Genomic DNA, 24,431 nt, shown 5'->3' with positions numbered 1-24,431 from the left:
TCCTCAGGGGCAGGACTCCTCACCTGTCCCCTGCTCCACCGTGGGGTCCCTCCCACGGGAGACAGTCCTTCACAAATTTCTCCAGCGTGGGTCCCTTCCACGGGCTGCAGTCCTTCAGGCACAGCCTGCTCCAGCGCAGGCTTTCCCATGGAGTCCCGGCCATCTTGGGGGGCATCCCCCTGCTCCGGCGTGGGCTCCTCTCTCCCCGGGCTGCAGGTGGGCATCTGCTCCCCCGCTCCCCGCCATGGCTGGGGGGGACAGCCTGCCGTCTCACCACGGGGCTGGGGGGAAGAGCCTGCCGCCTCACCGTGGGCTGCGGGGGCATCCCCTCCTCCGGCGCTCCTCCTCCCCTCCTTCTTCACTGACCTCGGTATCTGCACAGGGGTTCCTCTCACATTCCAATCCCCCGACTCACTGCACGTTTCCCCTCTTAAATCTGTTCTCCCAGAGATGTTACCACCATTGCTGACGGGCTCAGCCTTGGCCAGAGGCAGGTCTGACTTGGAGCCGGGGGAGCTTTGAGCAGCTTCTCACAGGAGCCACCCCTGCAGACCCTCCCCTGCCATCAAAGCCCCACCACACAAACCAAAACATCATCTTATGCTTGATCTTTTACTTTCACCTGAGGACTCATCCATTTTCTACTGGGAGGCAGCATTCATGACCAGAGCCTGGTGGGCAGCAGGTCCATCTTTCTGAGGATCAGAGCATGAAAGATGTCTAGCTTGGACGAAAGCAGAAGTACAAGCTTGTCTTGCTGGGACAGACAAAGCCTGTTTTCACTGTCTGTGGTATTTGTTTTTCTATTTGTGCAGGACTATTCAACTTTTCTTTCATAATTTGCAGATGTACAAAACCAGTCATGTCAACAATTCATTATTTCAAGGAATGGCTGCAAGCATTGGTGTTTATTGTTTATACTTATAAACAATAGAAATTTATAAATCCCAGTACAAACCCTAATCCTGTACCTGTATGAATGAACAGTGCTGTCCAACATGTTTTAAGTTCTGAGAATGGCAAGTAATACCATTCCCTTTTAGCCATGGCTGTAGGTACCTGTGATGGTACCTTTGACATCGGCAGGAGGATTCGTGCTGTACCTATTACCTCCAGGAACAGAAGGCCTTTGGAGGATCTAACCATTGGGAACTAGCATTAAATAAACTGAAATCTGTTAGAATTGGAAGGAAGGCGAAAGGAGGAAGAAAATAAGATGAATTTGGGTAAACATCACACAATAGAATTAATGATGAGCAGGCAGGCAACAGGACCCAGCTGAAGGCCAGCCTCTGGATCCCCAACTCATCACATGCTGCTGGAAACCACCAGAGGAACACAGGGAAAAGAGGATGAAATCACTGTCCCATACACATTTCAGCTGATTGCAGAAGCACTCGGACAAAATCAGGTAGGCAGTCTAAATGTTTAATTAGAAAAGCTTCTGGAGAAAGTCTCCCTGGAGCTGGAGAAATACTCAGAAATATGGAAATATATGTGGCCTGCCTAACTCTAGAAAGCAAATGTAAAAACTAGCAAAAGTGTTAATGTGAAGAGTAAAAGATAATTTTAGCATTAAGAGACATAAAATCTGGAGCAGTTATAGGAAGCTGAAATACTCATGCATAATGAAGAGACGCTAAAAGTCTCCTGCACACCTGTCTAGTACATAAAATGTTTGTTGAAGTGCTATTCCTCTTAGAACATTTTGTCTTCTCAGTTTCTACAAATAAGGAAAACCAAATGACCTTTCAACAAAACATCACTGGAGTAGAAATGATCTAATATCACACTGACTCAGAGAGCAAGCCAGCAACATCACTGTGGCAGGACTGATATGAAATCATACCTTGCATTGACATGGCTTTATGTTTCCTGAAAATCACAAACCTTTACTGTATATGTACTTTGCTCCCTCCAGCTTGAAGAAAAAGATGTGTTAAAGAGTTTATTCTCTTGACAGAGCTACAAGGTAAGTGACTGAAAGAATTGTACAGTACTGTGCAAAATACTGTGGGAACAATTCTCTTCAGACTGGCTTGTATTTCAACACTGAGACTAAAAGTTGGCTAGGGGACTGTTGAAATCATTCTATTTTTCTACAGGGATCTTGTGGGGAGGCTGTGTTTAGTAAAATACAGCTGGGTCAGTGTCAGATGGTTTGCAATTAACAGATAATGCAAGAACTACAAAGGACCAAAATGACACAAAATTATCTTTTTAAGAAGGAAAATCTAGCTAGTCCCCTACACATAACTATTAGTAGCTATAACTCTGATATGTAGCCACCAACAGCAAGAAGAGGTTTATCTTGGAAAAATGCAAAGCACTGCATAAAAGTGGCCCAGATTTGCAATAAGAGGGCCAAGAACGCATAAGTACCAACAAAGAAACTAGTCATCCTACTCATTCATAGTTTGCCCCTGTTGCAAAGTAAGACATATGCATTTAAGTCAAAATCTTGCTAAAGCATTTTTACTTTGCAGCTGGTGATGTGTTAAAGGGAAGTGGCACAGAGCTGGTTACAGAAGCTTAGTGATAAGGAGTAACTCCATGAACACTGGTAATTCAGTCACTTTGGACTCTGTATGTTGACATGCAGGTAATGAAGAAAAATTAATTAAATATGCCCTTTTGCTGGCAAACCAGCAACAGCTCAGAGAAGAACGGTGACCATAAGGATTAGACACAAGTGTTTGGGGTGGAGGAATCACAGAACTTAAATTTCATGCTCTGGTCTGTACAGTGGTAAGGGAAGGCCAGATTCTGTTCAGTCGTGTCCTAGGAGCTTGGTGAGCACCTCCTGATATTACCTCCACGCAGGACACCCCGGCTATGGAGGGAATGTGGTTCCAAGCTGGTGCGTGCTGCTCCAAGGCAGTCTGCCATCACAGACATCCTGCTGCACCTCACGGTGCTTACACGGCATGCTGAACATCACGGGGCTGTCGGCAGCTGCTTGATGTTCACGAGTGAAAAAAACAATGGGGAATCGATTACGGTGTTAGGGAGGTGAATAAACAATGAGGGAAGGGGGGCTAAATATCAGGGAAGGAAACACAGTGGGAGGTGTGTGTGAGGTGATATAGGTTAGCATGGGTTTATTATAGATAATCTTACTATTGTCTGTGAATTCCCAAGGGTGAGTTTATTAGTATAAGCACAGAGTGCCAATATTAGTAACATTTTCTCTCGAATGTGAGGAGAAATAAGCTACACTGGTATAAAACACCCTTATGGTGATACAGACTGTGCCCGCTCCACCAGTCATCATAGTTGTTGAAAAATTACATGTCACTAACTGAAAAAAATAGGCTGATAGAAAAGTGTGTCTAGAATAGGCCTTTCATTTCCACAGCTTATTTTAGATTTTGCTGATTAGATAAGATTGTTCCAATGTTTAGTGAACTAGTTCAGCTTCTACAATCTTCAGTTTCCAAGGTGAATGATCCATGTTCATTTTACCAATCTGCTGATTACATATTTGTTAGCTGTTTTTGTTGCTCTGAGTATGTCCAATGTCTCATAAGGTCCTTTCCCAATCATTTGGCTAAAGATCGAAAACAAGAATTAAGATTTCTACATTTACAAGCTATGCCCTGGGATTTGACTTGCTGAGTGTAAAAAGAACCAGTGAGGCAGAGACAAAGGACAATTCACTGCTCTTTAAGGGCTAGGGTTATGGGTGTTGAACGAGTAAGAGATTTCTTTTCTCTCTTGAAGTAGCCTATTTCTGAAGAATGGCGCTGAGTGACCTCCTTTACCCAGACAACCCCAAGAGAAGGCAAGAACTGATCCATCTGCACCAGGAATTGCTTGATTGCATGTCCACAAATTTCCGTGCAACGAATGAGCTGGCTGGAGTGCTGAATGAACACCTGGGCTGTACCATTACCCACATTCAGATGAGAGAGCACAGCACTGTCAAGGAAAACTGTGACATTATCATCCAAGCGATGAGTGAGATTCAGCATCAGGTACAGAAGATTGATAGTGACATGAAGGAAAAGCTAGAGCCTGTGCTGTACCAGAAGCTGTATGACATCAAAGAGCCCGAGTTGGAGAAAATTGCAATAGCTCATAAAGTTTTTTCCGTTGTTCTTGGAGAAGCGACTTCAACAGCTGGGATGGTAGCTATCAAACTTCTTGGCTCCAATCTTATAACTCTCACTGTGAGCAAGCTCGTCAGTCTCCTTGCGCAGATTGGGGCATCTGTTCTCGGGGGAATCAGCATCACCATTCTCGGGCTTGGCATTGAAATGATCCTCCACGCCATCCTGGGAGCCGTGGAGAGGAATCAGCTTCTGGCAGCTGTGAGAAGCTACGAGAAGCACCTGGCTGAGTTTAAAGCAGCCTCGGAAAAGTACCAGCGTGCCATACGGGAAGTGACTTCTTTGGTGAGACAGCAGGTTCAGTGAATGAAGTCGGAGTTCTCTCTCCTGCTGTGACAGTGGCTGCAGCAGCTACACCTGCAGAATCCTTTTTGATTTGTTATGGTAAATGAACTACTGATGGCTTTTCTTCTTATTAGTGGCAGCAGAGCAAGAGATGTGACAGATCAGGGAATTGGCACTGAAATATATTAATAGGTAACAGGCTTATAGGTGCTTCTGGGAGGCAACGCTTCAAATACTTCACACCTTTCCTCCAGTTATTTTCTGGAATGCATTGTAGATAACCTTGAACTGTAATTTGTACTAGTGACAATAATATTCATTCCTGGAGCTGTAGTGGTGAGAAGGTGTGATTTTTCTCTTACTGTGTTTCTATAACAAAGATGGCAACATGGTGCGAGGAAGCAATTTCATCAAGCCCGTCCGTGTCATCACTTGGAGGGCTCATCAGGACAGCTGTGGATGCGAAACTCTTAGTGTGGATTAGTGCTAAATCTGGTAGGCTGAATTCCCTGTTCATTGAACTGCTTACAAGGACTAGCTGAAGCATATTTAACTGATATTTCCTGTCCGATCCCTGCCTAAGGAGCCAGCCGCAGATCTTCTTTAAATAAACTCTAATCCCAATAGATTAGCAGTTAAGAGAAGCATGGGCCTACAGGCAAACACACATAACCTTGCCCCCAGACTGAGAGAAACCAGCTACAGTGTTCCAGGCATGCCTGGCTGTGAATAACCTCTTATGGTCAATAATGCCCTGCTCCTGTCAACCCACAGGTAAATATTTCTGTGCGGAGTTGCTGCTCTGTTGATTGAAATGGGATTATACACATGTACAAGTGTCAGTAGGATTACAGCCCTATTAATGCACTAAATTTATTTTCACGTGCTTTACCCAGTCCCACCAATGTGGGACTGCCAAGAGCCTGCTCAGATTCTGCACTTCACAATATGTTGCCAAATGTCATTATTTTTGAGATTTTAAAAACAAAGCTGGATGCAAGAACGTGATTTGCAGTCTCTTGCTCTGATTTGCTGTGGTTTGCTTTTTTTGCTTTGATATTTGAAAAAAAAAAATATTAAGAATTAATAAAAAAGTACCTGAATATTGTAAGACCTCTCTTTCCTGTACTTGGTTTGCTTTTTTTTGTTCTGTCTGAAAAACCGAATCATGAAAAAAGATTAAAATCTTCATTACAGATGCAATTTATAAATCCTTTTTTATCTCCATGATAGACTAATCTAGTAGGATTGTGTATAGGTTCCTTTTTTAGTACCAGCTTTCCCCATACTAAAAGCATACTCGAATTCATACTTGTTTATTAATATTCAATATTAGCAATATTAGATGATTATATTAACGAGGTCATGCCTGTGAAAGTAAAAAGATGGGTGAGATTACAACAGGGAAGCTCTCCATTGGCTTCACAACCCTTCCATTCTGGGTTTTGGTGTGGTTTTTTTTTTTTTTTTTTTTTGGTTTGTTTTTTTTCCCTACTGTTCCCACCTTTAATCATCTTTTCTGACTCCTCTTTGCTTTTGTGCTCAAAAGCCACTAGATGGCAATGAAGCCGCTAGCTCTCAAGCAGTTCTGCCAGCCACCGAGGAGAAAGCCCAGGGTTCAGGAGCATGGATGGGTGCCAGGGACTGACAAACTGGGACCAGCACAAGCCCTAGACTGGGCGATGTGGGTCAGGAGAGGCAATTCAGAGGAAGCAAAAAACACTGCCTTGCCTCACACAAGGTATTGTGGTGGGTGACATGGTGACCTGAGACACCATTTCTCTAAGACGTTGGCATCTCCCGTCTCCTGACACGAGCGGCACTCAGTTTAGAGGTACTTGTTTAGAGGCAAGAGACTGTCAATCAGCAGAACAGCAATATTTGAGTGTTGGAGAGGCAGGAGTCCCCGGCTCCTGCTGACTTTCTATGTGCAAATGTACATTCTAATTTAGGAAGAAAAAACACCAGCTTGGTACATATCTTTGCGAGATTGCCAATCACTGCTGTATGAGACTAGCGGAGACAAATGAAAACAAATCTCCTGCACTTTTCATGCAGTTTGTCCACATTTTCTTGAAAGCAAATTCGAAGCAGTGTCAGGGGAAGTGGGATACGCAATGAGGAACATAAAGATATACAATTTCTAGTCACCTCTTGATAGATCCTTGTTCCTGGTGGGCTTAAAGGAAAGCTGGCTTGCCCGCGACAGCAGGGCTGGCGGGTGTCCTCGTGCCCATGAGACCTTGGAAGATGTTGAAGACGTCGGAGGCTGGCGGGCGGCAGCACATCCCTCTGCTTATGAGGGAGGAGGTTGTGAGGTCACTGGGTCCGGGCCAGCATCCCCCGCCAGCTCGGAGGGCCACCCATGACCTCACAGAGGGGTATGGCAACATCTAGCCATAACAAGGTGGTTTTGAGGTAGAAAACCTGACCATCAGCTCGGGACCTTCCCAAACTCTTTCCCCCCAACTCTAGCGACAAGAAAATCAATGGGATTTACTTGCGTTACCGACAGATATATACTTGAACTGACCAGCTAGATGCGAGGGAGAGCACCTGGTGGAGCAGAAACAGCTTAGCTCTGTTCCTGCTTGGTAACTGAGAGTCTGTCCCACGAAATAAGAAATAATTCCTGCTCTCTCTAGCCCTCTGACCAGTCTTACACTCGGTCCTCCAGAGATGCCGTAACCGGTCTGGGGTTAACCACCCTGCTGATGCTTCTCTGCCGTCCCCGGCGCCGAGCCTTGCCGTGACAGAAGCGCCGGGTGAAAAACGTGAGAGGCGCGTTGTCCCGCAGGCCAGCTCCGAGCCAGCGGACGCCGCTGGGGGAAGCCGCTCGGGCTGCGGCAGCACCGCTGTCCCCGCCGAGCCCAGTACTGTCACGGCAGAAGACCCCATGGCCCGTGGAGGAGCGGCCAACCTTCAGAGCCCGGGCTGTCCCCCTCTCTGGTGACATGGCACACGGCAGGGACGCGCGTGGCCGCGGCGTCCCCCTCACACCCCCTCAAGCGTTCTCCCTCTGCTCAGGCGGTTCTTCTGGACAAAGGATTAAGGATTAAAACGGTAGGATATGGGTGTTCCCAACAAGAACAGCCCCAGAGGAGAAAAGAAACTCCAACAGCCTAAGCTGCTTTCAAACCTGGGGTAGAAACACTGGATGGTTGCAACCAAAATCTGCCCTGCAGCACATTCTTTCCGGTAACAAAAACAATATAAAAGAGCAGGCCAAGGTGGGGAGGACTCGGCTGTGTACGTGGTTTGCAAGACTCCCCCAGGCGCCGGGAGATCCCGAAGCCCTGGCTCTGAGGACGATCCCGGGCTGGCCGTCTGCTAACTTGGATTTTGTGCAGTTAATGCAATGCGTGGCTTACAGCCGTGCTTTTACCCACCCTGCCGCGATCCTTCATAAAGTTCCCAGTTTGCCAGCTAAATCTCCATTATTTGAAAAAAAGGTAACGAGATCCTGTTGCACGGCATGTTCGCCCCGGGCAGGGGCTCTACAAATCCTACTCAGAGATCAATCGGACCACCTCTGCTCCCAGGTGGGAGAAAAACATCCATAGAAAAGTAGACATACTACGGAAAAGTATGTCTACTTTTCAGAAGAGAGAAATAATTGTGGATCCCTGGGGTTCTTGGTATTTAAAAAAAAAATATTCTACTCTCTGAGGATAAGCTAATCATTCCACTCACTAGGTATATTGGGTCCCCACAAACCTGCCTCCTGAAACTAATGTTATTTTGAGTAATGCTTTAAAGAGACACAGTATCCGATGCTGGTGACACATTCTTCATGCAGAAGAAATGAGAACTTTTTAAGGGTCTTTAATACTTGGAAAGTGCAAACACCTAAGGAAAAAAGCACATTTGTCAGAATGAGGAAATACATTCAGCTAGAAGCAATGAGCAGAGAGATTGGGCTGATTCCTTCTCTAGTATATGTCAGATATATTTATCAACTTGCAGTATATTCTGCCTAAGATTCAAGCTTAAAAAGGAAAATTTTAGCAAACACGAAAAGCTTTGTCACAAAAAGATCTGTTAAGCTTTGGATAGCATTTTTGCTTGCCAGTCAATAACTGTGTTAATTTTAACAATACAACTTTTGTAAAAGATCAATTTTGCTTTAGCAAATAGAGGGACAGGTTCTGTAATGTTAGTGACTGACTTTGAACCCATCAAACAGGTTCTAACGTGCCATTACTTCTCTGCAGCGTCGTTAGAAATTTGTGCAGAAGGAAACTGGTGTAAGGTGAATTTGTCATTTGTGCGTAGAAAAACGTCCCTCCCGCACCTCCCCTCGCCTGATAATTCTTTAAAACTGCACCCACGCTTTATTGCCTGCCCTCTCCTTATTCACAGGCATGCGACAGGTATCCAAGGGGACGTTCCATCTGTCTTTATCCTGGTTCTTCATCAGCCTGGGGAATTTTGCTGGGAGAGGCACTCTGGGCACAGAGGCAGACCAGTTCCCACCGAGGGTTCACCAGTTTCTGCGAAGCTGGTCCCCAGCTGCGGCCCCACCATAGAGGGGGGGCCTCCGAGCGGGAGAGAGAAGAGCAGCGGAATCATAGAGTCGGAGCGGGCGCGCTGAAGCGCCCGCTTCCGGAGCGCGGTTCCGCGCGGCGCGGCGGTTGCGCTTTACGGCGGCGCGCCCCTCGGTCCCGGCTCAAGATGGCGGCGGGGCCGCGGCGGCGAGGAGCGCCGGGGTTATAGAGGCCGCTGCGGCGGGAGGGAGCCGGGCCGCCCCGGCCGGGCGGAGGGGTGAGAGGAGCGGGACGGTGCTGGCCTGGGAGGAAAAGGAGGAGGAGGAGGAGGAGGAGGAGGAGGAAGAAGGCGGCGGTTTTGCGCTCCCGCCTTCTCTTCCTCCGTCGGGGGAGGAGGGGAGGCTTTCTGCCTCGTTCCCCAGTGGCCAAAATATCGTAAATTTAACGGTTGGGGTTTTTCCTCCTTCGGCTCTTAACTTGTTGCGTTGAAGCGCTTTGCGTTGTGTCCTAAGAGGATCTGGGATCGAGGTTTCAGAAGTTTCTTCTCTTTCCCTTTACCCTTTAAATGTTAGAAATGTGGGAAATACGGGATGGAAATGCAACTCCTACCTCTGTTTGGTGAGCTTCCCACCTACAGAAGTGATAGTGTCTTGCAAAAAAAAAAAAATCAGTGTAATTTTGTGAGTAGGAGGTATGTTATTGGCGATCACAAATCATGGGGTGCTCTTGCAAACAGCAGGCCAACTGTGAGCGTAACCTGGTAGTGTGAGCCATGAGCAGGGCTCTGTAGATTTTTACTAGTCAGTGCATTGAATATGGCCAGTGCTTGGAGCTTGGTAGGAACACCTTAGTGGTTTAAAAGTGGCATTTTCTGTAATTAGGGAACAAGGATGCACATGGCGACTGCAGTGAGGCTGTAGAGAACTTCGGACTGGACTTGTGAATACTTTCACTTTGGTCACGATCTCTGTGGATGCAGCACGGTGACTAGAAAGCTGCATCCCATCCCCTCCCAAATTTCAGAGGATGTTTTAGATTTTGGGGTGGAATCTGTTGTGTGTTGTGTTTTTTGGTTTTGGGTTGGTTTTTGTGGTGGTGTTTTGGCAGGGAAGTAGAAGTGGAGGTGGGGGGAGATTAAAGCTGTGAGAGGCACCATCCCTGGCTGTAGTTTGGACACTTATGTAGTTGTCTGTAAATTGAAGAGATGTTTAAAGATGGGAAATAATAATTTCCAGAGTAACCTTTTCTTCTCCGGTCATCATAACACAGCTTGCAATAATACTGGTGGAGGTAGAGAGCATAAGGGCAGTGGTCTACGGGGAGGAGAAGACAACATGGATGTGTGCAGAACAATTGCTGATGGATACAGTGGGTGCTGGGGAGAGAAGTCAAGGGCAGCTTAAAAGCCTGAAGAAAGGAGGAAATCTGTGGGAAACATTTGAAATAGAAAGGAACGGAAAGGTAAAAATTGGAGAGCTCTTATGAGAGTAAATGAAAAGGTAGAATGGCTCTGATACGCTCTTAGAAAAATTGAATGTGTATTTCTCCCTCCCCTGTGCCCCTCCATAGTGTAAGCAAGAAGCTTCTTTGTTTGTCTTGGTGTCAATAATAACGAACTGGTTGATTAGTTTAAAACAGGTACTTAGTAAAGTAGTAGAAAGTAGGTACTTAGTTAAATAGTAGTACTCAGTTAAAGAAGGGTGATTTTTGATGTGAATGCCTGAGCCTGTAGTAGGATTTGAGGACCTTACAAGTATTTGAGGTTTTTGAGGGAGGAACCTGCTGATACAGAGAAGAGAAATAAGCATACTTGAGCTACTGGTGCATAGGACCTGAAACCATGTCATCTTTTCCAGGTCTCTCCCTCTTTTTTTAAAGTTTTTTTTTCTGAGGCAGAAGGAAAAAGGTCAAAATGGGGCGGAGATCCACATCATCCACCAAGAGTGGGAAGTTTATGAATCCCACGGATCAGGCCCGTAAGTATCTGTAAAAGCTAAGCAGATGGGAATGGGGGGGGGGGGGGGGGGGGGGGGGAATGCGATCCTAGGGAAGCAGATAAAAAGCTTTCTCTGAGGATAAGATCTTCACTTGTGAATTGGAACTGAGTTTCCCTAACTTGAAAAATATTATCTCAGTTTTGGATGGTATAAAAACTTCTGAGGAGGCTGCTTGCTTTCATGCTGTTGCTTCTCTGAGTATTTAACTCTTAGTTTTTACTGTAATTATCAGTGTTCAGAGGTATTTGTACTTAGCTGTTGGCTAAACTGCAGGCTGCTTCTTGGGATGTAGTTCATCTGTCCGAGGCTAGAATTTGAGGAACGTGTCAAATTCTGCAGATGCTCTGGTTAGATGAGGGAGTTGTCTAACTGTTTTTCCCTTTTGGTAACATGCCAGATGTTACCAGTGCTAAGCAGATAAAGAAAATCCAGACTTCCATGGTGAATATGCTTTATTTCAGATGCATACTCAAAGCCTACATATTTTTAAAGTGTGTTGTCTGTTGTTGACTCCATTTCAGCTTCTAGGCAGCAATCCTTTCATGACCGCACATATCACTATGACTCTTGCTGCCTGTTGTTCTTTTTGTATAGAAACACCCCTGCTTCTCAAAGACTGCTATAGCTCCTTTTCTTTCTGTATAACACACATGAAATAGCAATCTATTTCATGCTGTATTTCTCTCTCACTGCGGAGATGAGTTAAGCAGTTACAGTATGTCATGGTTTAACCCCAGCCAGCAACTAAGCACCACGCAGCCGCTCACTCACTTCCCCCCCACCCAGTGGGATGGGGGAGAGAATCAGAAGGAAAAAGCTAAAACTTATGGGTTGAGATAAGAACAGTTTAATAGAACAGAAAGGAAGAAACTAATAATGATAATAACAACAATAACAAAATAACAATAATAATAATAAAAGGATTGGAATATACAAAACAAGTGATGCACAATGCAATTGCTCACCACTTGCCGACCGATGCCCAGTTAGTTCCCGAGCAGTGATCCACCCCCCCCCAGGCCAATTCCCCCTAGTTTATATACGGGGCATGATGTCATATGATATGCAATACCCCTTTGGCCAGTTTGGGTCAGCTGTCCTGGCTGTGTCCCCTCCCAACTTCTTGTGCCCCTCCAGCCTTCTTGCTGGCTGGGCAGGAGAAGCTGAAAAATCCTTGACTTGGTATAAACACTACTCAGGAACAACTGAAAACATCAGTGTGTTATCAACATTCTTCTCATGCTGAACCCAAACCACACACTGTACCAGCTACTAGGAGGAAAATTAACTCTATCCCAGCTGAAACCAAGACGCAGTCTTTGTAAAATGAGTGAACTGTTGAGAAACAGCGCTAGTCTTGGTGAAGGAAAGGTTCCTCATAGATTTGATTGTCTCTTTCAAGTTGTTCTTTTCTCTTTTCCCCTCCTCTCTAGGGAAGGAAGCTCGGAAAAGGGAACTAAAGAAGGTAAATAAAGAGATAGGGAACGTTTACTTGGCATTTCCTGTACTATGTATCATGTCTGTGATTGTAATGGGCCATGGCCGATGAATAGACTACAGATGTTTTGGTTGATATCCTAAGATTGACTTTGGAAAATAACAGTCCAAACAAGTAGTTTAAGAAAACATAGAAATCTTGTTTTGAGTAACCATATCTCATCATCTGCTATTTTTTAACTTGTGAAGATTACAGCTTTTCAAAACATTATTGTAAGTACTTGGGAATTAAAAAAAAAACAAACAAAACCCACCCAATAAATAAAACAAAAACCACCCAAGATTCACATACAGTAAAATACACTAAAAAGTATACCTTTTGTCAGTTGGTTACCTTATTGATTGTATTTGTCTTAATTGGAGTGAATGAATTACAGAAGCATTTGTAAATATCAAGATAGTGGAATTAAAATTCCCAGAAGTTTTAATTACCTTTGCTGCTGATTTGTGCCATGGTTAATATTTGCAGGGCATTTTGAGGCATATTTTTTTCTGCAGACTGGGAATATTGAGAGGGGTATTTGTATTTCGTACAAATGTTCTATCTCTTTCTCCTGTGACACTTCTCTGATCTGCTTGATCTCTGATCTTAGAACAAAAAGCAACGAATGATGGTACGGGCAGCTGTACTGAAGATGAAAGATCCAAAGCAGATTATCCGGGACATGGAAAAACTGGATGAGATGGGTGAGTGAGAGGTACCAGGTGTTGGACTTAGGCAGTGGTTTATGTAGATGCATAACATAGTTTTAAGGGACAACTGTGAGCCTAAAATAGAGTAACCTTTTTCCTTTTCTGTTAGAAGGGGAGATTTTATGACTAATTGGGGATTGATTATGATTTGAGGTGATGTGGTGCCATCAAAGATGACTTTTTTTTTTTTTTTTTCCCCCAAGAAGATGGCCGATAAAAAGAATGAGTAGTGTGCCTGGTAGTAACTTAGAGTTGAAGGAGGGGATTGTCATAAGGCTGAGGACTTCCTGAACATAGGGATTGGAAGTTGTTTGCTTTGAAGTTGTTTCATTCATCACAGTTAGGCAGTAGAGTAACTTACAAATTTTTGAGTTGTTTTTTTTCTGTCTTGGCTTAGAGTTTAACCCAGTACAGCAGCCACAACTTAATGAGAAAGTGCTAAAAGATAAACGCAAAAAACTCCGTGAGACTTTTGAGCGTATTTTGCGGCTCTACGAGAAGGAGAATCCTGACATCTATAAAGAACTGCGCAAGTTGGAAGTGGAGTATGAGCAGAAGAGATCACAACTCAGCCAGTATTTTGATGCTGTCAAGGTAATGCTTATTATTTCAGGCTTGTAACTGTGATAGTGTATACTCTGTCTGCTCATTAGGTGTGACTGTTACGAAGGAACTTTATAAGAGACCAGTGTATATGTTATGTGGCCTGTGTTAAGTACTTATATTAATTTGCATAGTATCTCCAGTTACAGCATTTCAGCAAGGACAGCATGGGGGTTGTCAAGTCTGTATTTGTCTCCGATAAACTGATTTCATGCAACGTGAAATTAGAGGGGAAAGGGAAATTTATGTTGCAAGTCAGCAATATCAGAATTTATTTTCTTTATTAAAGAGAGAGCGAGCCTGTGGGTGTGCAGTTGATATTTCTGTGAATTTCTGCTAAATCTGTTGCTGGAAATAACGAGAATCCTTTGGCAGTCCTTTGAAGAGTTTTCTTTGACATTCTTCCCTACCATATTGGAGAACATAATGTTGCCCAAGTGCAAGTATCTCTAAGATTTTTTTTTTTTTTTTTTTTTTTTTTTTTTTTTTCTTTGGAATATGCAGCAGCCTGTGATTTGTGCCTTCTGGATACTTAAAAAATACAGGCATACTTGTCTGGAGCCTCTTCGCTTTGGGGACTGAAGGTCTAAAGGGAGGTGGAAACCTGACTGGGTTTTAACTGCAATACTAAAGCCTTTAATGGGTGTGCTGCATGTGCTTTGTTTTGCATTGAAAGCTTTTACTGTTGACGGTTTCCCAAATGTCTTTCATGGACTGCTGCAAGATAACATGCCCTAAGAACAGACACCTTTGGCAAGTGATGGCAGGTCCCATGTGTTGTGTACTCTGAAGGGTAATGAGGTTGTGCAGTAGCTTCTGTGGGAGTAACCCATTCTCTCTTTTTCTTTTTTTTTCCAGAATGCTCAGCATGTGGAAGTGGAAAGTATCCCCTTGCCAGATATGCCGCATGCTCCCTCCAACATCCTCATACAGGACATTCCCCTTCCAGGGGCCCAACCACCTTCTATCCTCAAGAAGACATCAGCCTATGGGTAAGCAGAAAAAGAAACTTGGAGGGGGAGTAAAAAAGGAGCACTATTATTACTGGGGAGGAGCTAGCGGTAGAAGCAGAGGTAATATTGACCAGCAGAAATCAGGAATTCTGTGTGAGTGAATTGTACTTTCTTTTAACCAAAGCCCTTTTTAATCTTTCCCTACTATTGCAAGTTGTTGCTTAAATTGCTTTGAGTAATACACTATGTCTTCTAGCATTTGGTTTTCTGCATATCAGTAAAACTTAAAGCCCTGCCACTTTGAACATAAATGCCCCTTAAATTGCCATATATGTTTTTTTTGTCTTGCTAGTATATTCAGTTTAAGCTTCTAGTTTATTTGTTTATCAGGTTTCTCATTCTAGTGCTAGTTCTTTCTATTTCTTTCTGAATAGCCTTCTGTTTTCACCAACTTTGTGATTACTTCATTCTGCTTCTGTGGTGGGATTCAATCCTTGTTGGTTTTTTGGTTTTGGTTTTTTTTTTTTCAGTCTTCTCTTCAGTTGCCTTCTGAGGAGCTTGCTTTTCTCTCATCTTCAGCAATCATGTCTTTCTATGAGGTTGTAAACTCCTTGGGACAAATCTATACTATAAAAATGTTCATGTTTCTTTTTAGAAGGCTGCTGTCTAAGCAATGATGAGAGAAGGCTAAAGAATTCTATTAAGTGCATGTTTGCTTTCATTTGTTTGTGTTCCTACATGTCTCATTTCCTTTATTATTTCCAGACCACCAGTTCGGTCCATTTCTGTACTTCCTCCTCCTGGGCTTGGTGTTCCACGTTTACCTCCAGGCAGGAAGCCCCCTGGACCTCCTCCAGGGCCACCCCCACCTCAGGTCCTACAGATGTATGGCCGTAAAGTGGGTTTCACCTTGGAGATGGCTCCTCGAAGGCGAGAAGAGGAGATTTCTTACAGTTCTGAAGCAGGTAAGGACTTACCTATTACTGTCTGGGGTTTTCCTTGACCTCTCTGTTTTGCTATGGATAGTACTGCCGTGAACTTAGTGTGCCCTGCACAGGGTATTCTCTGGGCAATATTGGTGTTAATACTACTTGAAGGACTCTTCTTAAGTGATTGATTGCACTTCTGAGGTGATTCTGGTGCATTTCATAGTATCTGCAATTTTGTTATCAGCTATATTTTTAAATATTGAAACTTCTAATTACAGAAGAAAATTTTCAGATTTTTCTTTTGTTAGGTTGCACAGATTGGATATTTTCCCCATGTACTCTTAACAGTGCTGAAACATTGTACATATTATCCCTTAAAAAAACCCAACCATTTTCAGAGAAGTCTTCCTTTAAAAAAAACAAACCCAAACCACAACCAAAAAAACAACCAAAAACCCCTCCATCCCAAACCAAAACCACAACAACAACAACCCCAGCCAACCCTGGGTACGCATTTGCTAGGAAAACTTAGGTCCTCCTTTTTACACAGGTACTTTATCATCCCTAGAAACTTTTGTGAATGGGTAGATCAGCTTTATTGCATACCAGAAAGCATCAAAGTATTTAAATGGTGAGCGATTGCTGAATAGAAGTGAACTAATGAGTTGCAGATGGGAGTTGCCTTCACTTGTTTGCTGTGCAAATTAACCAGCTGGTTAATAGAAAATCTTATAAATAGACTCTCCAAAATACTCTTTAAGAATATGTGCTAAACAGTAAAGGGTTGACAATATGCCCATGCTGTTGCTAGGGGGATTTTTCTAACTGTAGACATACAAAATATTCTGTCTTTCACACCAGTGTATTTGGAGTTTATGCATTTCCTAATACTTTGCTTCCTGCAGGACAGCGAGGGCATGATGATGATATGTCCAGTACTAGTGAAGATGAAGGTTATCCTGAGGATATGGATCAAGACAAGCATGATGAGAGTAGCGATGATAGTGACAGTGATAGGTCAGATGCAGACAGCGAAGGCGAGGACTTCCTGCATCGTGATAATGACAAGGAGAGGGAAGGTGGTGAAGAAAAGAAATCAGGTATGATGGGAAGTTACAGACTGGGGTTTGATTTTTCAAAAGAGAAACACTACTTAACAGAGTTTGTGTCCGTTTTCCTCACTGGGAGGAAAGTAATTTGTTTAGCCAGCTAGCTCTGTTCTAACTCACTTAAATTCCAGCTGATGAATTTTTATTAGTGAACAGATCAGAAGGAAACTAGAAGTCAAGCGTCTTTCAGCTGAACCTGTTCTCTTAACAGTTAAGTTAACTTGGTAAGGTCACTAGCCATTTTTCACCTGAAGCATTGATTGGCAGGGTACCCTACAAAAATTAAGCCTCAGTGTAAAATATACTCACTCTTTAGTGACTTGAACAACTAAGACAACTAAATTTCAGACTACTAATGCCTTTGGATAATATTTTTTTCTTCATTCCTTGGGGGAGACCAATTGATAGAGAATACTAGGTTAGCAAAACTTCAAATAATCAGGAACACCAATGTTAACCCTTATGTAAGGAGCATCCTTACGTAAGAATGACACATTATCCATACCAGGTGGAAGACTTAAATCTATCTGATTTTTATTATTTTCTTCCCACCTCCCACCACCCTTGTCCATGCTTTGCTTTCCCCAGGTCATAGCGTACGGTTTGCAGACATGCCTGGGAAGTCACGGAAAAAGAAAAAGAACATGAAAGAACTGACTCCACTCCAGGCCATGATGTTACGAATGGCAGGTGAGTGAGATGGATGTAAGTGGAGATATGCCGTTAGGCTTCCAGTTAAGCTTTCTCTGGTAGGTTTACTTGGTTGGCACAGTTTTTATTTTATAGAGTAAATGTTTTACTCTACAATGTAAGCTCTGCTATGAGTATAAGCTGTGGTTAGGCATTTGTTGGGTTTTTAGTCTAGTCGTGTGTGTTTTGCATAGCAGAGTTGAAGTTGTAGTAGCAACTTAAGGGTTTTTTTTTTGAGGTACTGGGATTTTTTTCTTCTTAATTTTATCTTGCTTTTAAACAATTGCTCAAACGAAATATGAACCTCTTGGTGAACAAGGAAGGGTGAGATTGTCTATGGGCTCAGCCTGTAACCTGTAAGGATTTGTACTCCCTAAAAATATCCTTTTGCATAAATAAGTTAACCATAGAGTGAAAATTTTTTTGTTTGTTTTTTTTTTTTTTTTTTTTTTTTTTAGAAAGGCACCCCAGTATCTTTCAAAGACACTGGAGTTCCTTGGACATGGAGATTATGTTTATTTTGAGGTCATGTTCCCATTTCCATTCCCCCCCCCTCCCCACAAACTCCCACAAACCATAGATCAAATAGCTGCAGTTCAGGTTGGTATTATAGAAGTTTCACCTCCCACAGGAACACATAGCTCTTGGTGGCAGAGCTCTATCTAGAACAGTGATTTTTTTTTTTCCTTAAATTTTTTTAATTTTCATTTTCTGTTTAAGAGTAAGATGTGATCAATTTTCTTTCCTTTGAAGTAAGGTTTATCTTTCTTTTTCTTTTGTTTTGCATGCTCAAGTTTCTCTGAGGTTCACAAAGATCCTACCTGTGGACTGATTTTATAAGTATGTCTCCATTTCCAGGTCAGGAGATTCCAGAAGAAGGGAGAGAAGTGGAGGAATATTCAGAAGAGGAGGAGGAGGAGGAAGAGGACTCAGAGTCTGAAGAGACATCACAACAACAGCAGCAGCAACAACTCAGTGAGGAAGCTCTTGCAGAGACGGGGTCATCTACTGCAACTTCCCAGACACAACAGCAGCAACCGCCTCCGCAGCCTGTTCCTCCAACTCAGATACAGGCACCTCCTATGCCTGGGCCACCTCCGCTAGGACCACCTCCGGCCCCTCCGCTGAGGCCCCCAGGCCCACCCACCGGCCTTCCTCCTGGCCCTCCACCAGGTTAATACTTGATTTACTCTGGTTTGAAGGATGCAGGCTCTTGGCTCTCAATTAAATGCCAGAGTGAAAAATTCTTTCACTTTTAGCTGTTTAAATTCTAACAGCCTCACCTCAGTAGCTGTTCTCTGCTATTGTTTCATTACATGGGGAAGAGCCCTTTTTACAGGTGGGAGAAGATACTTGACTACTATGAAGAAACTTTCCTCTTCAGTCTAAAAACTGCTGCCTCTTTTTGATTTTTTTAATTTTTTTTTTTCTTTTTTTAGAAGATCTGTTTAATCTGGCAGCTGGCTAGCATTAGAGCAGCTTTCAAGTTCCTGCTGAGGATCTTCAGTATTAGCCAATAGGATAGTTTGGGGTTTTCTTAATCATGAACTAAATTTCTCTTTACTTGTGTGCATGCTTTCAGGAGCTCCTCCGTTCCTGAGACCTCCTGGCTTACCAGGACTGCGTGGGCCTTTACCTCGACTTCTACCACCGGGCCCTCCGCCTGGGCGACCACCTGGCCCCCCCCCAGGCCCCCCCCCAGGTCTGCCCCCAGGTCCTCCTCCTCGTGGGCCGCCTCCTCGCCTGCCCCCTCCTGCCCCACCAGGTAAACTGTTCTGTGTGCTTCAGCGCCAAATCTCTCCCTGCTTTATTTTCCCAGTTTTTGCTGTGGTGACCAAGCCAGGAAGTATAAGGAGTTACTAGTTTGCCTTTGTTCCTGTCTCTGTGGCTGCATTGTGCTGTATCTTTTTCTATGTAATAACAAGTAATTCCATACTGCTGCGTGTAGTTTGGTAGCAAGAAATCTGTCCTCAAAAAGGGAATTTCAGAGTTTAAATCTCTGCTGAACCGTTCTGAGCAACCCAGGGGTGCTCCGCTTAAGTTGGAGATAGGGATATTTTTTTTTTTTTCTGCGTGGTCATACATTTCTGATGACTCTGAAATTCCTGTGGGATGGACCATCAAGAAACTTTATCTTCAGATTATAACTTCAAAATTTGAAAGGGAGCAATAGGCAGGCTCCTGTAGCTTTCAAAGTCTGAGGAGCAGCAGCATTTTCAACCTGGTAGTTGGTGCAGGGTTGAAAACTTTTTTTCTTTTTTTTTTTTAAGCCAGTGCTACTGCATCTTGTTGGGTGTTTTTGTTTTGTTTTTCCTTCTTGGCTTTCTGTGCCTGTGCACTTTTTTGACCAAAGATTTTAAGGCTCCCAGGTGTGGAGTCAGCTCATGCTTTCTTTTCTTCTTACAGGTATCCCTCCTCCTCGCCCAGGCATGTTACGGCCACCTCTGGTGCCTCCATTAGGACCTGCCCCACCTGGGCTCTTCCCACCAGCTCCCATTCCAAATCCTGGGGTACTGAGTGCCCCACCCAGCTTGATTCAGCGCCCCAAGGCGGATGACACCAGTGCAGCCACCATTGAGAAGAAAGCCACGGCCACGATCAGTGCCAAGCCGCAGATCACTAACCCCAAGGCAGAGATCACTCGCTTTGTGCCCACTGCTTTGCGAGTGCGTCGGGAGAATAAAGGGGCTTCAGCTGCCTCCCAGAGAAAACAGGATGATGAGCCTGCTCTCCCATTAACCAAAGCTGCCCCTAAGGCTGGATCATCTGCCCCTATCTCTGTACAGACAAAGGATGATGTGTATGAAGCCTTCATGAAGGAAATGGAAGGTCTCCTGTGACCTGTCATAGTCCTAGTCAGCTTTCCTGCCCCTCTGAACACAGATCAGACCACCGCGGAGGGAGGAGAAGGAAAGGTCCTCCTGCAAGCAATGAAAGGGCTCGCATGACAGGGAATAGTTCCTTACCCACAGGTTAACTTGCCAGTATGCTCTGAATAGAGACCACTGCAGATGAGGTGTGGCTGGGGACCTCCTTTCAGAGCTAGTATGTCCACTTGGTGGAAGGAAGTTGAAGAAGGTCATGTTGCTTCCCCTCGGGTCCTCCCCCTTCCTTGGAGGGAGTTAATGGTACTCTGGGGAGGGGAGCGTGGGAGCGGGGGGTGACTATGCTCTGCCTGAATCCCTGCACATCCTGAATGCTCTGGTGAGGGTAGCGGAACAGGTTTTTAAGGAGCCGGAAAAGTGTTAGCAGCATTTCATACGCATATGGTTGTCCAGTTTTTATTTTCTGTACTGTTCTTTTCTGTAAATATTTTATAATCCTCTTTTTTAGTTGCAGTGAGATTGATCAATCATCTTTCTTCCAGGGCAGTCAGGGAGGTAATTCGTTGCATATACTGTACACTGGAATTTTGCACCCTATCCCCTTTACGGTCATCTTGATGGCTTTTCATCGGCCGGGGAAACTTCATTTTGTCTTGTGAAAGACAATAAATGTTCAGTGTATCAAAATACTGGTTTCCGTGTGATTTGTCTAAAACTAGTATGTAGGTGGAAGGGGGGAGGTTCTTTGCTGGCCTTGGGGGAAGATAGAGGAATTCTGTACCTCAGAAAAGAAAAGCAATAGCTATGTTATAAATAATATATGCTTTTTTAGACTGAAATTCTGCTATATTCTTGTTTTTAAGTTCCTAAATATGCCTTTCAACCTTTGTTGATAGCTAGTAGCAACTTAAGTCCTGAAATACTACTAATAATTGCAAAACAATTTTTTATATACTCTTATTGAAAGGTTTACTTCATATCAAGCAGCAGATACCCACTGGATGCATCTTGGACAGGCTACCTTAAACGAAAATTGGTAAACAATTTTAATTCTAAGAGCTTGACAGATAATTTTACTTGTGGAAAGTCTCTGATTTCAAATTCTACGAAGTTGGTGCTTTTAAGTTGCGGACATTTTTAAAAAAGGACTTTCACATTTCCAGCTTAAAGAATTTTTCTATTTTGGCAGAAGTATTCCTTTAGCTTCATCCACTGTGCTGACGGAGCCAAATATTCCAATAACGCTTAGCACATAGAAGAAACAAATCTTTATTCTCATTTGAAACGGACTGCAAAACTCTTGGGATCTTGCAGACAAGACCAGTGGGATCAGTTGTGTTGGCAGTAAGTCTCTCCCAAATGAGCTGCTTCTTCAGAGAGATAATAAATATTTCAAACATGCAAAGTTTTGTCTGGAATGCTGAATTTGAGCACAAGACCTAATACTAGTAGTTAGCTATTTATGTAGGTGCCTTCATCCTGTTAAAAAAAACCAAAGTGTGAGTTAGTTTTGCATGATATAGTACGAAAGAGATTGAGAAAACTTCATTGTCCCTGTTGAAGAGCTTGTGTTGAGTGTCTTAGTGATTTTTAAGAGCAAGTCCTCTAACATTCTAGGTGACTATATCCAGACTCATGGATTTTTAGATTTTTAATAAAGAGAATTTATGTTAGGCTGCCAGATTAGTAGGTATCTCGAACAACACCTTTAGTTAGCTATAAGCCTCGGACTTAGCTGAATACTCAATGTTTTGAGGGTAAATCTGTTTTAAGGAGACAAAATTATTAGCTACCCAAAATTACACTTGAAAACTTTGATTCTGTTTTCACAAATTCTGGACACAAATTGGTTTGTACAACAGTTCTCTTCCTGGTTCAGGAGTTAATTGCAGTTGTGTCAGTAGTATCTTAGATCTTTTTTGCTTTAGTTATATTTATGGAATATCTTCTTTATATTTTAGCTTTTTTAAAAAAATGCATTTTTCTCTTTATTCTTTCTTTATTCTTTAATAAGTGAAATGTGTGAATGGTGATTTTTGGGGCAAGGGGCATCATTGTGGTACCTCTGACCCTTGGTTTAATAATTGTATTGGCCTTCCCTCCCAGGAAGTAGCCTGAGGAGAAGAGGAACTGTGTTATGGGATAAGGACCTTTCTTAGAAGGGAGAAAAGAACACAATAGAAAGCTTGTGGCATATTCAGCCTGTGGAAACAATTAAGTATTTACCTTATGATGGCACCGGTCATGGACACAATCCTGTAATGCCATCTTCTCTACAACTCCAGAACAGATGTTCTCAGCTCTGGACAACTGGTAGCATTAACCCAGGCCAATTTGTTTTTATTTTTGTATTGTGGTCATACAGAGTTTTAGGATTCTTCTCAGTAATACCACCTCCATCCTCTGGTCACATTTTAGGATTCTTCTCAGTAATACCACCTCCATCCTGTGGTCACATTTTTTGTCTGTGGCTCTGAGTAGCGTTCACAGAAGAAAAAAAAGATCATGGGGAGGAAAAGGGCTGGGAAGGGTCTGAGCCACAGAGAAGTGATGTGACTTGCCCAGTGCATTGTTGAAGATTAGTGCTGCATAAAGATGGAAATAGAAAAAGACTCCTGAGATTAGTTAATTTGGCATAATCCACTGAATCACACCACTAAGGAAGGATGCTTCCTAAATGTTACTGAACCCTCAGAACAGGGACTTGGTCTTAGTTGCCCAGAAATAAACAAGTTGTGACAGTACTTTGTGTGTGTTGTGAAGTGCTCTTTATTTTGCCTTGTTTGTAATCCTCCTGCGGTGACACTGGCATATGCTTAACAGCTTAGATCAGAATTCCTATTATTATACCCTTCTGGAAAGAAGGATGTAGTTCTCTTGATCTCCAAGTTGCAGAGCACAGATGAAATGTTGTCTTTGTTTCTTTGTTTGTTTGTTTTGGGTTTTTGTTGTTGTTGTTGTTGTTGTTTTTGTTTTTTTTTTTTTTTGTAGGCTATCATGGATGGCCTGGTGGGAGTCATGTCCTTGTCTTTCCCTGAACTATGACAATGCTAATATCTGGAGTAAGCGGCAAAGCCTGGCGCACACACTACTCCCTTCATTGTAGTTTTATGACATCCGTATCATAGGATTGGGGTGCATTGCAAAGAAGAACCACACGTTAGAGTACAAAAGCATCAAGGAATGAAGATGGGAACAAAAAGTTATGCAGAACTGGAATTTAGGGAAACGAGAGCAGAATCCTACGCTGCGGGGAAAATGGAGGAAGAGCATGCTGTGCATCACTGGGGTAGCAGAAGGATGTGGTTAAGTCCAGGGTGCAGGCTCCTTCAGTGCTTTGGACAAGGATAGTGTCTGCTCTTGCTCAAAATGTATGGAAGAATGAGAAAAAGATGTCAGGGAATAAAGAGAAACCATGGGTAATTAAAGCAAAGGAGGAAAAATGAACAGGAATCTCTGTAAAACAGGGCCAGACTGTCCAGACAAACATCCTGAACCTTGAAGACATCACTTCAGCTTATTGGTGCAGTGAGATGTTCGCCAGCTTGAGTAAAAGCGTGACAGCCTGATGTCTAATGCTCTGCTGAACAGCCTTGCAAATAGTACCATATTCGTTTGATTACAGTAATGTCCGAGTAATTTGTCTCCAGAACCAGCCAAATTTCCCATGTTACATGTTCCTGCCTAGTTTCTGCACCTACCGGTAGTGCTGGGTTGTGAACGTTCCTACGGAGAGGAACGTTTCTCCTTTGTAACAACAATAATTTTTTTTTTAAAAAAAGGCAATCCTGTGGTAGCATTTCTGAGGTCCTAAACACAGGATGATTTCTAAAACGACAGCGACGGCGTCAGCAGAGGTTCCCCCCCGCCCCGTTCCCGGGCGGCTCCGCTCTCCCGAGGCAGGCGGGGGACACGCTTCCCGACAAGCTGGCCTTCTGGAGGGCCTCTTGGGCTCAGCGGCGGCTGCTTCGCCCGGCCGAAGGGAGCCGCGGGGACCGGAGCCGAGCGGCGCCCGACCCGCCGCTGCGCCGGGACGGCCCGGCCCGCTCCTCCCCGCTGCCCTCGGCCGGCGGGCGGGGGCAGCTGGGCGGGGAGGGCCAGCCTCCTGCTCGCCCATTGGCTGGATTTGGATCCGCGGCGCCATTGGTCGGAGCGAGGGAGAGCGTGCGACAACCAATCAGCAAGGAGGCCGGGGTGCGCGGGGAAGCTATAAAAGGGGGGCGGGGGCCGGGGGAGGCGCAGCGACGCGCG

At 43.9% G+C, this 24,431-nt stretch overlaps 2 protein-coding genes across 8 annotated transcripts; both read left to right on the top strand.

Moving 5' to 3' along the window:
• Positions 1-1,238: 1,238 nt before the first annotated feature.
• On the top strand, positions 1,239-5,500 carry SMCO3 (single-pass membrane protein with coiled-coil domains 3). 7 transcript variants are annotated; one of them, XM_041120446.1, is made up of 4 exons: positions 1,363-1,411; positions 1,922-1,972; positions 2,487-2,563; positions 3,724-5,500. In XM_041120446.1, the coding sequence occupies exon 4, from the start codon at positions 3,741-3,743 to the stop codon at positions 4,416-4,418; it is 678 nt and encodes a 225-aa protein (XP_040976380.1). In that variant the 5' UTR covers positions 1,363-1,411; positions 1,922-1,972; positions 2,487-2,563; positions 3,724-3,740; the 3' UTR covers positions 4,419-5,500. The 7 variants fall into 7 exon arrangements, with proteins under 7 accessions (XP_029858840.1, XP_029858843.1, XP_040976380.1 ...); XM_030002980.1 differs by lacking the exon at positions 2,487-2,563 and having other exon boundaries at positions 1,239-1,411; XM_030002983.1 differs by lacking the exon at positions 2,487-2,563 and having other exon boundaries at positions 1,273-1,411; positions 3,727-5,500.
• Positions 5,501-9,029: 3,529 nt separating this feature from the next.
• WBP11 (WW domain binding protein 11) lies at positions 9,030-20,867 on the top strand. Its single transcript, XM_030002793.2, has 12 exons — positions 9,030-9,161; positions 10,741-10,860; positions 12,315-12,346; positions 12,972-13,065; positions 13,469-13,665; positions 14,533-14,666; positions 15,393-15,592; positions 16,462-16,656; positions 17,254-17,355; positions 18,214-18,528; positions 18,938-19,120; positions 19,762-20,867. Exons 2-12 carry the CDS (start codon positions 10,797-10,799, stop codon positions 20,193-20,195), a joined length of 1,950 nt encoding a protein of 649 aa, XP_029858653.1. The 5' UTR covers positions 9,030-9,161; positions 10,741-10,796; the 3' UTR covers positions 20,196-20,867.
• The last annotated feature ends 3,564 nt before the right edge of the window (positions 20,868-24,431 follow it).

Source organism: Aquila chrysaetos, chromosome 26 (assembly GCF_900496995.4).
Source record: "Aquila chrysaetos chrysaetos chromosome 26, bAquChr1.4, whole genome shotgun sequence".
Lineage (NCBI taxonomy): Eukaryota > Metazoa > Chordata > Aves > Accipitriformes > Accipitridae > Aquila > Aquila chrysaetos.
The sequence above is the reverse complement of the archived record's forward strand: the minus strand, read 5'-3'. Positions and strand labels throughout refer to the sequence as shown.

What these genes read in the sequence shown, in the direction of transcription:
- SMCO3 (XM_030002980.1), top strand. Translation starts at nt 3,741, where the DNA reads ATGGCGCTGAGTGACCTCCTTTACCCAGACAACCCCAAGAGAAGGCAA.
- WBP11 (XM_030002793.2), top strand. Translation starts at nt 10,797, where the DNA reads ATGGGGCGGAGATCCACATCATCCACCAAGAGTGGGAAGTTTATGAAT. An exon ending in AAGAAGACATCAGCCTATGG is followed by an intron (nt 14,667 to 15,392) that starts GTAAGCAGAAAA and finishes TATTATTTCCAG; the next exon opens with ACCACCAGTTCGGTCCATTT. An exon ending in TCCTCCTGGCCCTCCACCAG is followed by an intron (nt 18,529 to 18,937) that starts GTTAATACTTGA and finishes GCATGCTTTCAG; the next exon opens with GAGCTCCTCCGTTCCTGAGA.